This window comes from Tympanuchus pallidicinctus, unplaced genomic scaffold (genome assembly GCF_026119805.1).
Source record: "Tympanuchus pallidicinctus isolate F22 unplaced genomic scaffold, pur_lepc_1.0 scaffold6, whole genome shotgun sequence".
NCBI classification, from domain to species: domain Eukaryota; kingdom Metazoa; phylum Chordata; class Aves; order Galliformes; family Phasianidae; genus Tympanuchus; species Tympanuchus pallidicinctus.
This window is the reverse complement of record NW_026294780.1, coordinates 6824336-6844565: the sequence shown is the minus strand read 5'-3', so window position 1 is coordinate 6844565 and position 20230 is coordinate 6824336. Positions and strand designations below refer to the sequence as shown.

At 46.2% G+C, this 20230-nt stretch overlaps 1 protein-coding gene and 1 long non-coding RNA gene across 3 annotated transcripts; one reads left to right on the top strand and one right to left on the bottom strand.

Moving 5' to 3' along the window:
- Positions 1 to 169: 169 nt before the first annotated feature.
- LOC128071794 (uncharacterized) lies at positions 170 to 6567 on the bottom strand. The gene is made up of 3 exons (XR_008202010.1): positions 5589 to 6567; positions 4567 to 4632; positions 170 to 1575 (listed from the first exon to the last, which is right to left on the bottom strand). It is a non-coding gene; the product is annotated as an uncharacterized LOC128071794 (long non-coding RNA).
- A 345-nt stretch (positions 6568 to 6912) lies between these two features.
- Positions 6913 to 19349, top strand: RGN (regucalcin). 2 transcript variants are annotated; one of them, XM_052664854.1, is made up of 7 exons: positions 6913 to 7034; positions 7228 to 7392; positions 9720 to 9902; positions 11077 to 11292; positions 12569 to 12700; positions 18141 to 18295; positions 19082 to 19349. In XM_052664854.1, the coding sequence occupies exons 2-7, from the start codon at positions 7230 to 7232 to the stop codon at positions 19130 to 19132; spliced, it is 900 nt and encodes a 299-aa protein (XP_052520814.1). In that variant the 5' UTR covers positions 6913 to 7034; positions 7228 to 7229; the 3' UTR covers positions 19133 to 19349. The 2 variants fall into 2 exon arrangements, with proteins under 2 accessions (XP_052520814.1, XP_052520815.1); XM_052664855.1 differs by having other exon boundaries at positions 6982 to 6989.
- The last annotated feature ends 881 nt before the right edge of the window (positions 19350 to 20230 follow it).

Genomic DNA, 20230 nt, shown 5'->3' with positions numbered 1-20230 from the left:
TCTGGGGTTATTCATTCCTGGGCAACGGTTTTGCTAATTTTTATGTGATTTTAATAGATATATGAAGGAGCCCTTGGTTGTGTAGTTCTCAAGTATTGTTCCCAAAGTGCATTTGCTAGTTTTTATTGTGTGTTCGGTGGCTAACTGTTTGAAGTATTACCTCTTAACCTTATTTGTTGATTTTTTATTTTTTTTTTTTGTTTTTGCATTTTGTTTTATATATATAAATATATATATATATATTCAATTTTCCAAGATGGACTCGGTCTTTTTCAGATGTCCCCTTTTTACAAGTACTTTTTCATTAAATTATGAAACTGCTAACAGTATTTTCATTTGTTGTGATTTATTTAGGGCTTCACTCTCCGTGTCCGTAGGTTATTAAACTCATCAGTCCAACAGCAGCGCCGCATCCATCAGGAGTAAATCATTTCCACTTGAGCTTGTAACACTTTAACAAGCCAAAACGTGAAGGAAAACTTTTTCCCTTCAGCCTGCCCCCCAAAAAGTCGCTGAGCACTGATGTGCTGTATTTAGCAAATAGTCCATGCCTGGCTTTGGTTTCTGCCTAGCCCAGCAAATGTGACAGACCATTTGCTGCACTGGTCTCACTTTTTTGTCTGTCTGCTCGTGTTTTAGTATGTCTGCTTCTTTTGGTTGTACAAATTAAGTTATAGAGAGGGATCTGAGGCCTGGCTGCCTGCCTCATCCCTCTTCCTGTACGCTCTCACACGTGCACAAATAACTGGCTGGTGCTGTCCAAGGAACAGATTGGCATGAGCCCCTTCCCGGGCTGCTGCTGTGTGTGGGTTTTGCTTGATGTACTGCTGTAGTTCCCCCTCCTCACACAGGCTGATGCTATGGTGTACCGTGCTGCTTGACCAAAGCTGCTGCTGCCCCAGGGCTGGGGAGAAAGCAGGAAAGGAGGCAGCTAAAGCAAGGATAGAGAGCAAACAGCTGTGCAACCCCAACAGCATCCTTCCTGCCCAGGAGGGACGGGGACGGGGTGTGTGTGTGCCTGAGGCCATGGTGAAGTGAGACAGGAGCAGAGCATTGAACTATGTGTGTGTGAGTGGACGAACTAACTCCAGCTGGAGTGGGACAGCTGGAACAGGGCACTGAGCCCCACGGCTGGGAAGAAAACCAAATGGAAGAAGGAAAAGGGGAATGAAGGTGCGTACAGAGGAGAGGAAAAGAACAGCAGTAGGAAGATGCCATGAGTGACAGAATGTAAGCTGATATTTTAGGACAAAGATTTCTTCCTTGAAGGTGTACTTGCTGGTTCCAGCAAGGGGCTGCCTTTTAGTGGCTTTTTGACTGGTGGCCTCTCATCTCTTTGAAAGTTCAGTCCGGTTGTCCCTGGGATGTGGGAAAGACAGACAAAGAAGGACATGCGTATTGCCATTTGTTTCCTTTCTGAACAGGTGCTGCTGGTTTGCAGTCATTAGAAATGAGAATTCCTACAGCTATGACAGTCTGGTTACTTGTTGATGGTAACTTGGGCCGAACTCTCCCAAACATAAGCAGGGCCTTCATGGTGATTCCCAGCACCACTGTCTCTGGATTTGTCTTTGCCTAAAGAGAAAACACTTTCCAACTGTAACTGGTGCTTTGGCTCTGCCATTACATGCATCCTTTGTATAACATTCCCTTTGCATCATGAATCCCAAACCATACAAGGAGAAATGACAAATGCTTGACTATTAAAAACAACCTTTAAAGTTCACACTTGGTTTTGATGTCATATCTCACTGCCACCATGGGTGATGCCCAGCCATGCAGGCTGTGTGGCAGAGGTGGCAGAGCAAGAAGCGTGCGCAGTACCTGAATTACTAAATGTACCTATGTGAACTGAGATAACATGACAAGCCAGTCATCACGATCGGTGTGAACTGAGACGATCCTAGTACCTGTGATGGGTATAGCACTGCAGGGAATTGACACATCTATTGGGAAAACACTCATTTGATGTGAATTAATGAGTAAGAGGAAGCTCCTTGCACAATCTGGAAGCTAGGCATGCAAGGGAGAAGTACTGGCAAAGGGCAGAGAGAAGGAACAATGGGGTGGCTTAGTACTGCTGCTTTAGGGATATGTGAAGACTTGCAGGCTCCTGGGTTCTGGTTCTGCTTCTTAATCTTCCTTTATGCCAGCACCATGACACAGCAAACCTTGGCACCTTCTAGGGTGCAATTCTGCAGCATTGCCCACTAGTCTGGGCCATCCCCAACAGGCTGGACAGGGCTCTGAGCACCCTGATGTAGCTGTATGTGTCCCCATTCACTGCAGGGGAATTCAACTTGATGACCTTCAAAGGTTCCTTCCAAACCCAACGATTTCTGTGGTTCTATCCTGGAATAACTCCAGGAGCTCCACTCCACTCCAGCAAGTGGACTCTTCTTCAGTGATAGGGCAGAACTAGATTGCTGGGACAGACAGCAAGCACAGTTTCTTGAAGCAAAACTATTTTTTTCCTCTAAAAATTACATAGCAGTTGTTTTCAAATAGCAGATGTGCATGCATGTGTTTCTAAAGATAATTCCTTCACATGTAGCTTGGGTAAATTTATATTGCTGTGTAAGGAGAAGCAGCCTTAGGTATTTGCCCATTAATTTCTCTGCCTCTATGAGTAAAGCTTCCAGATAATCTCCTTCTCCAGCAGGCCTCTCATGGCTGGGGCTGTGTCCTAGATCCACCTTGCCCTGCCTTTCTGCCTTTTGTTTGGGGCTGTTGTTCTCCCAGAGCCCTGAAGCCGGTATCTGTTTTGGCTGGGCTGCCTTATCTGAGGCATTGTTCTAAATCTGCTAGGCTTGCTAATGACACCTTTATGGCTTCTTTTTACCCTGCCATCCTCGAGACATTTTTTCCAGTCTCTTGTTTTCCCCCAGGTGCTGCCCCACCTGCCTTCATCCTGGAGATGAGCACTGGGCACCGCGACATGCACTCCTTTACAGGGTGCCCTAATGGCTACAGAGGTGTTCTTCCAGCCAGACTGGTGGGCCCGTGACCTCAGGAGGAATTCCAAACCTAATACAACAGCAATGCATAAAAGATGTCTTCAGGAAACTTTCTGGTCGTCCAAAAGCCTTTGAGCCTGTGACTGACATCAAGACGCCACTCCTCATATTTGCCGAGGCCTCGGTAACCGCAGGGAGTCTGCTGGGGATGGCACTTAGGAAAAGAGAATGTGTTGTGTGCCACTTGGGAAAATGGTGTTGGCTCCAGAAATGCAGGGATGAGATAGCTGAGGGGAGAAATCATTCCCATGGGCACCCGCTGCCACCTGATCAGTTGGGTCTGGGCGCATTCCTCCATGGCTCCACCTCTCTTATCTCCTGGGGTGGTGCTTCCCACCATCACTGATAAGTTAGGCTCCATTTGCATCTGGATGGATGAGCCAGACAGCTCCACTCCTCCAGCTGATGGCTCAGCATTGTTCTGCTATCTCCGAAAGGACACAGGCTTACCTTCTGTCCCCTGGTCTCCCCTGGCCAAAATAAGACTAAAGGTGGAGAAATGGGTAGGCCAGGTGATGCAAGTCATCGTTTACATGGGTCACAGGCAGCTAGTCCGGAAAACAGACTTCTCTCAAATTGTCTGATTGAATGCACTGAATTAAACTCAGAGCAGTTATTCCAAACCTGCAGTTAATTTGAGGTTTGCTTCTGACTTGGGCATGAAGAAGGGCTTGTGTGCCTGAGAGCTGCGAACACTGAAGGCACTGTTACTGATACTGCCGCCATTGTGGCTGTAATTCTGCAGCTGCCACAGGACGTATCAATGATCTTTCTTTTTCCCAAGGCAAGCAAAATGCAAATCCAGGCCACACGGGGTACAAAGAGCAGGAAAGCAAGGCATTAGGAAACATTTCTTGGCCATGCTCCATTGGAAGAATGCTCACCCTTTCTGAGGCACCCTGTTCCTCACTGGCGGAGCGGAGAGCTGGGGAGGCCTGGCCTGACACTCGAGCTTTGTGAGGTGGCTGGGATGGCAGGAACTAGTGCTAGCAGGTGCTGTGCTGACATAGGAGCCGGGAGGCACATGTGGCAGTGTGAGCGGTGTTTGAGAAACCATCTGCAGCGAGAGGGGCCACACCGTGTGCTCGGTTATAGCACTCCATTCTGCGATGCTTCTACTTGGGTTTGTGCCCAGTACACAAGAAGCAATGCTTAAAGAAGCCTGCCCAATAAATCTTAATAAGTAAAGGGTACCTTTGATAGTTCTGTGACAGGAACTGGTCTTCTAGGGCTAAATGCTTTGATACAACTTCATGGTAACTTGGTGCAATCCTTTTTAGAAAAGATCTCCCCCATTTAGGACTCCTAATCCATTCTGCGTTCACTTCCTTGACAGCGTGCTAGCAAGGTGTGTTAGACTTGAGATACCATATAAAATAATCAGCGGGCACAAGTTTGCTGCTTACCAGCCTTGTGCTGCCTTCTCTCAAGGAGGCAAAGCAGGTAAATGCTGAGTTTGGCAAATGTTCAAATCATGTGAGCGCTTACAGACATGGTTGTGATCACCCAGAGCAGTACATGGCTGTGAGCTCTCAGCATGCTCACCTACCTGCTGCTTGCTGACAGATGAAAGCTTGATCCAGGTAGGAAAGCTCATTCCATGAATTATGTTTGGCTGAAAACAAACACGTGGCAATGTCCACTTCTCATCTTGCTTTCCCCAGCTATATACTAAGAAAAGTAAATAAAGAAAAGACAGAGATGGCTCTAAAAATGAAGAAACAGCAGGGTTGAGCTCATGAAAAAGAAGAAAGAACTGCAGCCTCTCAGGAAGCTGCACATGCAAGAACTGCTTTCTTTTTACAAGCCATGAAGTTGTCTACCACCCTCTCTTGTTGGGTGGGGCTACTTTTTCCCCTTGTGGGATCTCTCATGCCTTGTGCTATTAGTGGTTGTGATGATGCACCACTCCCATACAGCTGGATTACAGTGAGTGCAAGGAGCCCTACCAGGTGCAGCAACAGGCGGGCTCATCAAGCACCTCTGAGCCACTGGCTGGTGAGAAGCCACAGGGGTGCTGTGTGCCCCCTAGCACCCATCGTGTGGTCAAAATTGTGGTTGCAGTGCAGCAGTGGGAAGTGGCCAGCTCCTTTGGCATCTCTCTTCCTCTCCTGCTAAACCTGAGGCCAAGTCAGTCTTCATGAAGTCACTCATGAGTGAATGAAGCCACAAATTCCTAGGTTTTGTCTTTTAGCAAGCCTGAGTTAGCAATTACAGAAAAGTCAAAGGAGCACTGTGCCACATAACTAGAGGTCTAAGTTCAAAATATTTGATGCTTTGGCAGAAGGGAGAATTGGTGTTGTAACCTGGAGCGTGCATCATCTGTTAATTTTCACCCAAGGTGTGTGTCAATACACAGCCTGTTTAGATGTTCTCTAACCACACTGGCAAAGGCCGAGGTCATTGAAGAGCACAGAGGCTTGCAAGTGGGGCAGGGCTGTGAGCATCTCCTGCTGGCAAAGGCAGTGAGCTGTTGATTGGCCGTGCACCCAATGGGCCCACTTGTGTGCACCTGGAGAGCAGCACATATGGCTGAGCTTTGTGAAAAGCGACAGCTGAGTTTCAACTTACTTCTGTATTTGGTACTGGTGAGGCTTCACCTCGAGTACTGTGTTCAGTTTTGGGCCTTTCGCTACAAGAAAGACATCAAGACCTTGGAGAGTATCCAGAGAAGGGTAATGAAGCTGTGAGGAGTCTGGAGCACAAATCTTATGGGCTAAAGGAACTGGGATTGTTAAGTCTGGAGAAGAGGAGGCTCAGGGGAGACCTTATCACTCTCCACAACTACCTGAAGGGAGGTTGTAATGAGATGGGAGTTGGCCTCTTGAACCAGGTAACAGCAATAGGGTGAGAGGGAATGATGGCCTCAGATTGTGCCAGGGGAGATTCAGGTTGGATAATGAGAAAATTTTCATCTATGAAGAGTGGTGAGGTAGATGGTGCAGGGAGGTGGTGCAGCCACTGTCCCTGAGGGTGCTGAAGAGCCGTGTGGGTATGGCACTGAGGGACGTGGTCAGTGGGCATGGGCTGGTGGTTGGACTGAGTGATCTCAGAGGTCTTTTCCAACCATGATACTATGATTAAATTCTCAGTGATTTTTTTTTTTTTATTTTTATTTTTTAACTTCCTTTGTGAAATACACAAAACCCAGAGCTACTGTGGCACTTCTTTTTCCTGGATGTTTGTTTTCTGTGCTGGCAGTCAGTAATAACTTGCCTTGGGTCACAGAATCATAGAATGGCCTGGGTTGGAAGGGACCTCAAGGATCATGAATCTCCAACCCCCTGCCACAGGCAGGGCCACCAACCTCCACATTTAATACTAGACCAGGCTGCCCAGGGCCCCATCCAACCTGGCCTTGAACACCTCCAGGGACGGGGCATCCACAGCCTCTCTGGGCAGCCTGTTCCAGCACCTCACCACTCTCTCTATAAAGACCTTCCCCCTGACATCCAACCTAAATCTCCCCTCCCTCAACTTCAAACCATTTCCCCTTGTCCTGCTGTTATCTACCCTTTCAAAGAGTTGATTCCCCTCCTGTTTGTAGGCTCCCTTTGGGTACTGAAAGGCTGCAATGAGATGAGGTCACCCCTCAGCCCTCTTTTCTCCAGGCTGAACAAGCCCAGCTCCCTCAGCCTGTCCGTCGTAGGGGAGGATTTGGTCATTCTATGAACGAGGTGAGAGCACTGAGTGAAACGCACTGTTCTGTGTGCAGACCCGGCTCAGGGCCACGAGAGCCCAGCTGCCCGCCTCGTGTCTCAGTGGCTCCGGAAGTAGCACTGCGACTACGTGATCCCGCGCCGTGCCGCCGTCGGCTCTCTGCCCGGCTCGGCCCCCGCCCCGCAGTGCCCCGGGGAGGGCCGCCAGCCGGGCCCGGCCCCGCGCCGCTGCCCCTCGGCCGCGGGCTGGCGTGGCCGCCTCCCCCGCCTCCCGCCGTATAAGAGCGGCGGCGTCGGGCCGGGCCGGCAGCAGGTAGGCGCGCTGTTACCGCTGGGATCGACTCTTTCTTTCTTTCAGGTACCACTCGCAACGCCCGGCGAGAGCTGCGGCGCCGAGAGGCGCGGCAGAGCGACCGGGGAGGGCCGGGCACGGACCTGGGCCGAGCGGCTCCCGTGCTGGCCGTGACGGCTTCGCGGTGGAGAACCGCGTGTGCCCTGCCGCGCTGCCCTCCCGCTGCCCGCAGATGTGTACAGCTGTGCTTTCCCCTCAGGCATGTCCTCCGTTAAGATCGAGTGTATCGGGAGTGACCGCTGCAGGCTCGGGGAGTCTCCGGTGTGGGACGAGAAGGAGAACTCGCTGCTGTACGTGGACATCACGGGCAGGAAGGTGTGCCGCTGGGATGCGGCCGGCGGGCAGGTGCAGGCTGTGTCCATGGGTAAGGAGCTGCTGTGATGCTTGGTGATGCTAGTTCTTTAAGTTCTGTACAGAGAGAGTGGTGAGGTGCTGGAACAGGCTGCCCAGAGAGGCTGTGGATGCCCCGTCCCTGGAGGTGTCTAAGGCCAGGTTGGATGGGGCCCTGGGCAGCCTGGTCTAGTATTAAACGGGGAGGCTGGTGGCCCTGCATGTGGCAGGGGGTTGGAGATTCATGATCCTTGAGGTCCCTTCCAACCCAGGCCATTCTGTAATTCTGTGATGCGCAATGGTTGGTTGTGTTTAATGGTTTAGGGCTTTGTTCCAGAAAAGAAGAGGCGTGCTAGCGCTAATAAACAGTTGCACATTAACTTCTGGAAGTGATAATGTAAATTTCTGTGGGTCTGTCTCAGGACAGCTCCTGACATTTTTTAGCTTGGGTTTTAATGCTATGTCAGTAACTCATGGTGAAAGACACTTGATTTGCCTACCCAACACCTCCTTGGCCTGGATTTTCTGACCCTAAAATCAGCGTAGCTACCAGCTTCAAGATGAGACGAGGAGTTACGCTGATTTGGAAGCATTATTTCCCAAATTCCCTTCCCCTGACCTGGCTGCAGCAGTGCCACTGCCCACTGTCTGCATTCCTGGCTTGGGCCACACAGGTGGTGTGACTGGAGAATCATAGAGCTGTTGGAGTTGGAAGGGACCCTTAAAGGTCCAACCTCCCTGCAATGAACAAGGACACCGACAGCTACATCAGAGTGGTCAGGGCTCCATCCAGCCTGACCTTGAATGGATGGGGTATCCATCACTTCTCTGGACAACCTGTTCCAGTGCCTTACCACCCTTACTGTAAATAAACTTCTTACTTATACAACCCAAATCTCTTTTAGTTTGAAACCATTTCCCCTTGTCCCATCACAACAGACCCTGCTAAAGAGTCCGTCCCCTTCTTTTTTATAGTCCCCATTTAGATACAGAAAGGCTGCTCTCAGGTCTCCTGATCAGCTTCTGCAAACGTAGGAGGGATAGCAGCTAAAGTAGCTGCTCAGGTTTGTTTGTTTGTATTTTTAACTACTTTCCATTTCCTCTGTTTAGTAGTAAGATAGTCATAATGAATAGCTGTGCCTTTGAGAATAGCACAATGTATAGACAGAAAAAAAAAAAAAGAACACTCAGAGAGTGCCACAAAGTTAAAACAGTGGGTTGATGTCCAAAGTGGAAAACGAGAGAGAAATGATGCATTACTGAGGCTCACAGAGAATTATGGTACCCTACAGTTAGCAACAGCTTTAGATGCTCTTTTCTGCTCATCAGGCAGAAGACTGCTATGGCCTTACAGCCACCTTCCTGTGCAGCTTAGAATGGTGTTGCAAAGAAGGGCAGTTCCAATGAGTGCTCCTCAGCAAAGCCCTCTAGGTGGCTGCGGCCAAGTCAGACATGAGGGCTGGTATGGTTGCTTACACTGTGTTTAAGTGGAGCAGTGCGGCTGCTTCCATCTTTTCGGCCTGCTGTACCCTTTCTCCTGCAGTGCTTTACCAGGAAGAAGAAAGCAGCATCCACTTGCCAGCACAGCTGAGCCAGGACTACCTGCAGCTTCAGCAGTGTGCTCACGCACCTGAGTGGGGCAGTTAGCCAAACTGAGCCTGGAATGAGTGCTGCTCCTCAGAGTTTTGGGGCTGGTGGCACTGTGACCCTGCTGCTTGGGGAGACGAGGGTGCCATATTGATACAGTGCTGTCTTTGCTGCACGTGTACATCCTCAGCAGGGCCCAGCAGAGCTCCTGGCAGCCCTGGTTCAGTGCAGCAAGTCATATGAAAAGGTGAATGTGCCCTCTTTGCAAATAGAGGCATGGAGAAAGCAAGGGTCTGGGAAGCACTGCGGTGGCTGGAACACTTCACACCCTAAAGCTCTGCCCTCGTGTTGCTCCCCATTCCCCATGCACACATGCAGTTGGGCAGTGCCTGCATTGTGTTTCTTGTGTGGTGGTGTCTGGTGGGGCTACAAACCAAAGGGTGCCACGAACTGGTGGCCACCAGGGAGCAGCTCCTTTTGGCAGCATGGATGGCTTATGGTGGTTGCATTAGCAAAACTATATCTCTGCAAAGCTATAAATATGGCAAATGTTTTAGTTAGAGAGTTGGTGATCAGTCCCATGCATATTCCTAAGTCTTTTCTGTTAAATCCTATCTCAGATTTTATTGCTTTATTTGAAGTTGCTCTCCTTTATGTTGCATCTTATTGGAGGCTTTTACAGAGATGTTATCTTCACACTGATTTTTTAGTTTTTATTTAACTATTGTATACTAATCTGCCATTACTGGCACTTTCCTCCCTTCCTGTTTCCAGATGCTCCTGTGAGCTCTGTGGCTCTTCGGAAGTCGGGGGATTATGTCATCACGCTGGGAACCAAGTTTGCTGCTTTGAAATGGAAAGAGCAATTGGTAACCCCCATTGCTCAGGTGGACAGAGATAAAGCAAAGAACCGATTCAACGATGGGAAAGTAGATCCTGCAGGGAGGTATTTTGCAGGTATGCTGCACCTGGTTCCTTTCTGTGGCTGCTCAGTCCTTGCCATGCTCCTCCTCTGTGGTTTTACTGTCGGCATGCAGCAGTCAGTTGGAGATGTAGTGTTGGTTTATAGTTAATATTAGAAATAGTTTACATGTATTTTTATATGTAGTTTATAGTAAGGATTTTTTTTGTCTTCCATTATTCAGTCCCATTTAGAAATGTATTTGGATCACCTGGCCACCACCTAATCAGGATTCTTTTTGTAAAAAGAGGGCTACTATTCAGGGTCTGCCTAGTTTAAGACACCTTGTCTTCACCCTGTTGGTGTGCTCATTTTGAATGACAAAGTGCCAGTGGAAACACTGGAGCACAGAGAGGAGAAGGCTTAGGGGTGTCTCACCCATGGCTGTAAGAACCTCGTGGGGTGCTGGTTAAGGAGGGGGATCTGGAATTCTGCTCAGTGGTACTCAGGACAAGAGGCTGTAGACTGACATTAAGGAAATCGTGTGTAAATGTAAGAGAACTCTGTTGCTGGTCATCTGTTAGGATGGTCAGGCAGTGGAGCAGGTTTCCCACAGCAGCTATGCTGTCTCCATCTGTGGAGATATTGAAGACCAGACTGACCTTGGTCTTGAGCAATGTGCTCTGAGCAGGGGTGAGACTAGATGACAGCCAGAGGTATCTTCCTGTCTCAGCCATCTCCTGGTTCTCTCCTGGCTTTAAAAGCACTGCTCTGTGTGCCTGCTGTGCAGTTAGGTCTTCAGGTTTACCTTAGCTTGCTTTTCTGCATCCTCTCAAGAACCACTGTCTGCTGACAACGTAGAGCCACAAAGATGAGATTTGTTTTTGTAAGACAGTTTCTGGGGGAAGGTATTTCCTATGCTTCCTCAATACCAAATGTTAAGGTATGTTGGAAATAAAATGTTGCCAACACCTTTCTTTATTTTTGAAAGTAAAAGCGTTTTGGAGAAGTTTGACTGCATGCCATTTCAGCAGTCAAAACAAAGGCTCTGTTTTGTCATCTGCTAAATGCAGGCACTTCTGAAATCTGCCTTCCTCTTTCGTTCTTCCCTGAATTTCTGAAGCCCCTCCGCTGCTCCCTTCTCCTACTGGCAGCGTGGGCATCATCACAGCGAGGGGCTGCCACCAAACCCCGTTCATTCCCTTTGAACCTGCTTTCTGCCCTGCACAGGTACGATGGCTGAAGAGATTCGACCCGCAGTGCTGGAGTCTCGCCAGGGCTCCCTGTACACGCTGTGCCCTGACCACTCTGTGGTGAAGCACTTTGATCAGGTGGACATTTCCAATGGGCTGGACTGGTCGCTGGATCACAGAACCTTCTTTTACATTGACAGCTTGACCTACTCAGTGGATGCCTTTGATTATGATCTCCAAACTGGAAAAATTGGTACGAAATGTGGTATTTTAGAATAGTCATTTGTGCCTGAAGATTGGCGTGTTAGTTTTCATTCTGGTTTTTACCAAGGTAATGAATTATGTTCTGAGCTTCACGTGCACTTCTTCAGAATCCTTCTTAGAACAAAGCAGCAGAAGCCGTATTAAAGCAAACCTGTGCCCCCATGGGTCCATATCTCAAACAAATCAGAGGCAGTCGCTAACATAAAATATCGCAGTTGCACGGTGGAGTTTGAGTAGTAATCTGGACTCCTGTTACTAAACATGATCTGATCTGGTTTTCCTGCATAAAAAGGGCAGGGTTCCTTGTATGCTTAGATTTCTGTGGCTGCATGAGACTAACTTTTCAAAACTGCTGCTAGGCTTCTCTAGATTATTTTTCACCCTATTTTGGTTTTTAAATCCCAAGCAGACAGATCTTAGCAACAGCTGGAAAACAGTAACTCAAAAGTCTTCTTCCTTCGCTCATTTCAAACAAAGCAAAACAAGCCCATAAGGGCTCTTACATGCTTGGGCAAATTAAAAATTTGAGTGACTTGGACTAAGAAATTGCTTTTGAATGCACAGACTGCAGGATTTTGCCTTAAAAGAATCCTGTCAATTTGAAATGTTGTTAATTTTAAAACATTTTAAATCATTTTAGGTGTAGCATCTTGTCCTGATATCTTTGCTATGTTTTTGGTTTATGATTTATTTTTTTTTCCTTTAGGAAATGGTGTGGTTCTCCCTTCTTCCCCCTGCTTGTTTTTCTGTGGGCAATCTGATAATCCCTAGGAGCAGAAAGGGAACTCATTAAAAGCATTGCAACATATGAGAAACATTGAAGTTGTCAGAGCATAAAATAAACAATGTTGGAAAGTTGGTTTTAATTTTCTTTAATAACAGTGGATAGAAGTTCAGATAGAACTATTTGTTTTTAAGTTGACAGTGTGCCTTTGAAGTTATTGCTTTTCCTAAATCTCTGTTTATATAAACTCTCAGTTTATGTAGCTGAAGGTCAGTTTTGTGTTGTAACACTGATAATTGGCATGTTTCAGCAGGCTGATGAAAATCTCCAGTTCTCTGACTGGAAGCAAACCATACTTGAAAGAATTCAGTCTGCTTTCAGAATACGTAGTTCATGTTCTGAATATATATATATTCATATATGTATTTATTTAAAAAATCATTAGGTTATATTCTAAATCATTAGTTTCTATTCTAAATATGGAACATGAGTGATACACTGGAAGAGAGCATCTCTTAGTTGTACTTCTTCTACCTTGCAGGCAACCGTAGGAGTATATACAAAATGGAAAAAGAGGAGAACATTCCTGATGGGATGTGCATTGATACAGAAGGCAAACTCTGGGTAGCTTGCTACAATGGTGGGAGAGTGATTCGCCTTGATCCTGAGACAGGTGAGTCCTTGCAAAGTCTGCATTTAAAAAAAAAAAAGGAGTTTTTCTTCTCCCCTCAACACAGAAATGGTTCAACTGTTACTCTTAAATCTTTTTTTGTTTGTTTGTTTGTTAGCAAGTGTCTTTTATTGCTTCTAGAAGTTAGCTTTGTAAATAAGTTTCCATTGTTCCCAGCCTCTGTTGTGTTGGGAAAGGTGAAGCTGCAGTGAGGAACTACTGTTACACGTGTGAATTGTTTGAGTTAAAATAGAACATTTGAACAGAACAGTTAAATCAGTTTGGAAGGACCTATGAAGATCATCAAATCCAACTGCCTGATTGCTTCAGGACTAATCAAAAGTTGAAACATATTACTGAGGGCATTGTCCAAATGCATTTTGAATGCTGGAAGGTGTGGGACTCCAAGCACCTCTCTAGGAAGCCTGTTCCTATGTCTGACCACCTAAATGGTAAATACATGTTTCCTAATGCCCAGTCTGAACCTTCCCTTATGCAGCTTTGTGCTGTTCTGGTGCAAAGCCTGGCATCTCCCTCTGCTTTCCCAACTCAGGGAGCTGCAGGGAGCAGTGAGGATGCAGCACCCAGCACTCTTGATTGAATTTCATGCCACTGCTGATTGCCCAGTGCTCTAGTCTATCTAGATTCCCCTGCAAGGCCAGTTCCACACTTAGTATGGCATGGCAGGTACCTGTTTATCTCATAGCTGGGCTGCTTGTTCAGAAGGATGCAGTGAGGGATGATATTAAAGGCCTTACTAAAATCAAGAAAGATTACATCCACTTTGTCCACCAAGCGGGTGACCTTACTGTATAAACATATCAGATTGCTAAGACAGGACTTTCTCTTGATGAACACATGTGGATTATGCCTGATAATAGCTTTGTTCTTTAAACACCTTTTTATAGCACCGAGAACGATCTCTATAATTTTTCTGCATACTGAGTTTAGGCTAACAGCTCTATGGTTTTGTATGTCTTCTTTTATACTCTTCTTGTAGCTGGGTGTAACGTCAGCTGGCTTCCAGTCAGTGGCAGTCTCACCAGGCTTCCTCAGTCTTGGGTGAACTGTTCAGAGTCATCCAGCTATAATGTGCTGTCTCCTTCTGCACTCTGAAGTCCATTCCTGTCAGGCCCCATAGATTTCTGAACATTCAACTGTTACAAATGGTCCCTTACAATTTCAGTGGCCAGAAATGGAAAGTCAGCACTCCCCCAGTCATGGTCTTCCAACTCAGAGGATTGGGCAGCTCAAGATCTGTCATTAATATTAAAATATATATTAACATTAATATTGAAAACAGGCAAAAAAGGTACTAAACATGGCTCTGACTTTTCCTGATCCCTGCATGCTAGCTGACCATCTGCACAATCCAGTGTTTTCCTTAGGCCTCTTCTCGCTCTTGACATATTTAGAACAGCTTATTTTGTTGTCAGACATCACGCCAGCCAGTATGACTTGTTGACACAATGGGATTGCCTGGTCTTGGGCTCTTGAAAGGTGGCTCTTAAAAATCAGCCAGCTCTCCCAGACCCCTGAACACTGCAGAGCTGATTCCCAGGGCGCCGACTCTGCTGGCTCTTTTTCTTCTTACACCAAAAGTGTTCAACTCAGCTAATTCGTTATCACAGTGGCCAAGATGGCCACCTACCATCTCTACCTACCATCAGCCTTCTCAGTTCTCAACAACAGGTTCAGTAGGGCACCTTTCCTAGTTGGCTCGCTAAGTATTTGTAACAGGAAGTGATCTTCAGCTTTCTTTTGGAATTTTGCAGACTTGCATGTCGTGGCAGTGTGTTATTTCCAGCTGGTGTCTGGGAAGTTGAAATTTGCCATAGGGATGAGGCCAGTGGATCCAAAGATTTCTCCTAGCTGCCTTTGGAGCAGCTCATCTGTGTTACCACTCTTGGTGGGTAGGCAATAGCTAAGCATCCATTGTGACATCCTCTTGTATCCGCCAAAGATTTACCATCCTCTTGCATCCTCTAAATTGAACATCAGTATTCACCTTTACAGGTAATAAGTGATGTGGGAAATTATTGATAAGCCACGAAATGGTAATGGTGATTTAAGCCTTTTTTTTTTTTTTGTCTTGCTTTTTCAACATGGTGTTTTGTTTTGGACACCCTGCTGAAATTAATACAAGTTTCACATGACACTGATGCCAGCAACATTTTTTTTTTTTATTGTTGAACGTTATTTGCATGATAAATTTTGCAACTGAAATCACAAAAAAATATTTAATGAATCCCACAGCATTTTATCATTCCCACAGTAATGTCTTGGGTGTGCCCATTGTCTGAGTCTGCCATGTGTTGCTACTCCCATTTCATCTTTGGTGGTCTGCCAGGCATGATTTTGTCTGGGTATAAACTCTGGAAAAGCACTTGAGAAAGAATGAACCACACTGTCTGCAAGGGGCCAGTGAGTGAGAATGAGAACTTGTTTTTGACAAGTCTCAGACAGCACAGGTTTGCATGATGCAGTGCAGGATCTGCTGTGCTGGTCCTGCTCTAACAGAAGTCATGGGGTTTTATGGGGCTGCAGACTAAGGGTTGCCAGCATCCCTTGATGTGGGCCTGTTCTACAGCGTGCTGCAGAGCCTGACTGTATGCCAAGTAGGCTGCCACCTCTCTTCTGACTCCTCCAGGGTCTTAACTAAGGTTCAGGTAGCCTTATTCCTTCTCATTTATATCCATCCAAGGCTCTGCCAACCTGTGGGACTTCCTCCTGTCCTGCAGAATACAACCCCAGAAGGACGAAGCTCCAGCTTGGAGATCCCAGCAGCTCTGGGCAAGAAAACTTGTTTGTTTGGCATCTTTTCTGAGTGTAGCTTCTGAGGTTCAGGGTGAAGCAGGTTTTCAGGTTGAGGCTTCTTTAGCCTAGGTAGCTGCTGCCCTTGGATTCAGAATGTGCTACAGGGAAAGGCTGTGCTGACTGATCCCACTGGCTTTCCAAGGGCTCAGAAGGGATGTCCAACTTGTGTGTGTGCCAACTTGTGTCTTACCTTCCAGTCATTTAGTGATCTGGTTTTATGAAATCATGCCTTTTAATGGGAAATCAGTTGTTTTCCAATTCTTCCTCATCAATCATTTTTAATATCCCTTGATTGCACAGGGTCTCTGAAAGGCTTGTTGAAGCTTTTCTCATCTAGAGATACCAAACATAGAAAAATACTTTTTTGGGTGGAATTCAGAGCATCCAGGTGTGGATTTTCTCACATCTCCAGGAAGATGTTGCTCATCTCAGAGTTTTGTAAACAGTATCATCCAGGCTGTTCCCCACTGGGACCACTTTGCTGATGCACTCGGGGCCTCTTCCCTTATCTCATGGGCTCATGCCTCTTCTTCGATGCATGTTTTCACCCTCTGAATGCCCTTCCCTCTCCTTTTTGCTCAGGCTTTGTGTCAGACCGTTTTTTTTTCGGGTGGCCTCTGGAGTGTTTTACAAGACACCACGTAACCCATAGCCATGTAATCTCTCCACTTCCAGCTGACTGAGTAACCACTGCTGGAGCCAGTTGGCAGGATCATTGCCTTGGAACTCATTTTGGTCCTCGTCACTCCCAGGCAACACACAGGGCTTCTTCTCACCCAATTTTCTAAATATTTAGATAAATTTGCTTTTCTCAGGAAAAAAAGAGAAAAAGGAGGTAACCACATTTGTGTATAACCTGAGCACCATGATAATGTTTTTTTTAAAAAAACTTTTATTTTGATTGTTACTTTAATCACTGTGGGTCAGCGTCAAAGAAGCTTGTTACGCAATATAAGGAATCTCAGAGTCAAACTTCACTGTCTGTTTCATACAAGAGGTTCTTTCACCATTGTTAGCTTGCTATTTTCTTTCATTTATTTTGGAAATGAAAGCAAGACAGTATGAAAGTATCCAGCTCTTATGTGAGAGCATTTAGCAAAACAAAAACAAACCCACACATCCCTCTCAGTCCCAAGGTTTGGGTAGATGGGTTACGTTCGTGTAGCAAATAAAATGAGTCCCTTAGTCCTGTACCGTGTGCCATACTGTAACTTAGACTGCACAGCCAGTGTATCTTGTCACACCAAAATAGAGTCCATACAATCCCTGGGGAGCAGCAACCCCAACCAGGTGTGTCTGAGCCAAAATTGTGGTAGAACTGTACCTATGGCTTCATTAATGTAGAATCACAGAATCCTTTGAGTTGAAGGGACCTTTAATGGTCATCTAGTTCAACTCTGTAGCAATGAACAGGGACACCTACAGCTACATCTTTCTTTTCCACTGTGCCTGTGCCCTGTCAGTTCTTCACAGTTCTGATACTGCATTGCAGGAGACCAAAGCACAACTTGTTGGATGAGGCAAAAGGTTTTAGAGGACATAATGAATGAGACAAAAGTGCTTTGATAAACACATCCTGGGAAATGTCACCCTACCCTTAAACTGACCAAAAAGTCCTCAGAGGTGTCCAGCAGACCCAGTTTTCCATTTTTTTTTTCATCCTTTTGTAGAGTTCCCAATATCAAGGTTGTTATTCTGCTGTTTCAGCACGTCACTGAGCAGTGTGTTACTGTAAGGGAACCAAGTCTTGTGCACACATAACTGAAGACCCAGGGAAATCACGTATTTTGTAAGGGATTCGTATGTATTTCTAGAAAGTGAAAGTCAGTTGTAGATAAACAAGACGGGCATGATGGCTACAAGCCATTATTATATTGCCCAGAATTTGGAGGAGTTGTAGAAAAATCTGCTTTGAAGTGTCTCAGCAATCTTCTGGTTAACACCAGAGGCAATCTGTTTACTTCTTCTGTCATTAGGATGATAGTTATTTCTTGGCGTAATAAATGCATAATATTTATGGTAGCCCTGAGTTTTTTTGTAAACTTCAGACGTGTCCCATGATCTCTATTTTATGCAAGCATTATTTGAAAGGTTATTAAAATTTCAGGAAAATCTTCTAGGAATTAATCTTCCTTAACTTCAGGCAGTGGCGGCGCAGCGAGAGCTGCACGAGCTCTGCTCGCTCCAGGCTTCTTTGTAGTTAAAACAGAGAAGTCAGCAGGTCTGGGGCGGGTTTCATGTGACCTGTTTTAGGGAGGAATTAAATCCCATTTCCATTGCCTATATGGCAGCCTAGATGATGAGCTCAGATGGGGATGTCTGTGCTGTGGATGTTAGCATTTAATTAGAGGACATGCTCTAATTTGGGATTTGGGTCGCGATTCATTTGTGATAACTGAGATTGAAACTTGTCAAATAACACCTGGTCGGCAGCAGTGTGGTTAACAGAAACCTGCCTTCTGTGTCCCAGTGTCTGTGAGTGTGCTGACAGAGCGTGGGACCTCCCAGGGCCCCCCTGTTTGCTTCAGTGGAGCACCTGACTCCACAAGGGCTTATTTGCAATAATTTGTTTAAATTTTTTGCTGTAAGTAGACAAACAAGAAACTGCATGCATGCTTTTCTCCAGGAAAAAGAATCCAGACGGTGAAGCTTCCTGCTGACAAGACAACTTCCTGCTGCTTTGGAGGAAGGGATTATTCAGAGATGTATGTGACTTCAGCCAGCGATGGGATGGATAGAGAGCGGCTCTCACAGCAGCCGCAGGCTGGTGGGGTTTTCAAGGTGAATGGTTCATTTTCCTTTCATTTTACAAGGCCGTTTTTCTCCTCCTGCACTTAGACAACACAACAGTTGGAGTGGTGGGAAGCGGGAGGAGGGTGGTTGTTAGAATGCCGTTCATACATGTGAAGTTCATATTTTGGGTTCCTGTTGCAGGAGGAGAAACTTAAATGTATTCAATGATTTGAAAATGTTTCTTTATTTAAACTTTGTTACTGGTGACATCCATACTAACAAATAAAATGGGTCAGGAAATGTTCTGTAGACCCTGTAATACATGGCATATTGTAGCTGACAGTTAAAATTTCCTATGCCTTCACCTCTTCTTACTGCTCCCCTCCCAGGAGGGAGTTTTCTGTTTATTACAGGAAGATGTTTTGTACTCTAAACAATGGCAGATAAAAACATCTGCTTTTATTTACTCTCTAGATAGTTGTAACTAAATTCTCTCTTTAAAAAATACCTCACCTGAGGATTGTGTTTTAAAGACCCCACACTTCTGTATAGGTGAGGGGAATTACAGAACTATGGCTTGGCAGCATCTGAGAAGAGGCTTTTGGGGAATGGATGATGGACTGAGGAGTGGCCTCTGGCCTCTGATTGCTTAGTGTGTAAAGAGTGTGGGTTGAAATTCCAGCCTGTGTTAACTGGATACACAATGCAGTAGTATGTCAGGTTGGACACCATCCTTTTCTAAATTAAAGCAGTCCTGATTGTGAAAGAAGAGTGTTTGGCAGTGGTGACATAACTGCATTTTTTTTTTTTTCCCCTCTCTCTTTTTTTTGGTAGATTACTGGGCTTGGGGTGAAAGGAATCCCACCATACCCATTTGCGGGTTAGATGTGCACTCTTCGGAATGGATTCAAGAAAACTGATTCAAGCAAGACGAGTCAGAAGGTCTTATCTGGGTGTTCAGCATCTTTTGCCTTGAAACCATAACACAATTACAATATCTCTTCAAAAAAGGATGAAAAACTAATAAAATACACGGAATATTTTTAGACTGAAGTATCAGATGGTATATTTTGTTGTAATAAAAGATTCTCGCCCTAGTAAACTATTGGATGTTGTAACTTTCTTCTCTAGTGAAATAATTTGTTTCCAGAGTGACCTGGACAGGCTGGAGAAGTGGGCCCATGTGAACATAATGAGGTTCAATAAGGCCAAGTGCAGGGTGCTGCTCTTGTGTTGGGGCAATCCTAGGTATTTATACAAACTGGGGGAAGATCTTCTTGAAAGCAGCCCTGTGGAGAAGGACTTGGGGATCCTGGTGGACAACAAGCTGGACATGAGCCAGCAGTGTGTGCTTGCAGCCCGAAAGGCCAACTGTGTTCTGGGCTGCATTAAAAGGGTGGCCAACAGGGAGAGGGAGGTGATTGTCCCGTTCTACTCAGCTCTTGTGAGGCCCCATCTGGAGTGCTGTGTGGGGCCCCCAGCACAAGAAAGACATGGATCTATTGGAATGGGTCCAGAGGAAGGCCACAAAAGATGATCAGAGGGCTGGAGCACCTCTCCTGTGAGGAAAGGTTGAGGGAACTGGGTTTATTTAGCTTGGAGAAGAGAAGGCTCTGAGGAGACCTCATTGTGGCCTTCCAGCACTTGAAGGGAGCGTATAAACAGGAGGGGGAATGACTGTTTACAAGTATGGATAGTGATAGGACAAGGGGAATGGTTTTAAACTGAGACAGGGGAGGTTTAGGTTAGATTTTAGGAGGAAGCTTTTCACACAGAGGATGGTGATGCACTGGAACAGGTTGCCCAAGGAGGCTGTGGATGCCCCATCCCTGGAGGCATTCAAGGCCAGGCTGGATGTGGCTCTGGGCACCTGGTCTGGTGGCTGGTGACCCTGCATATAGCAGGGGGGTTAAACTAGATGACCATTGTGGTCCTTTTCAACCCAGGCCACTCTGTGACTCATGACTGTAATTCTATGAGCGT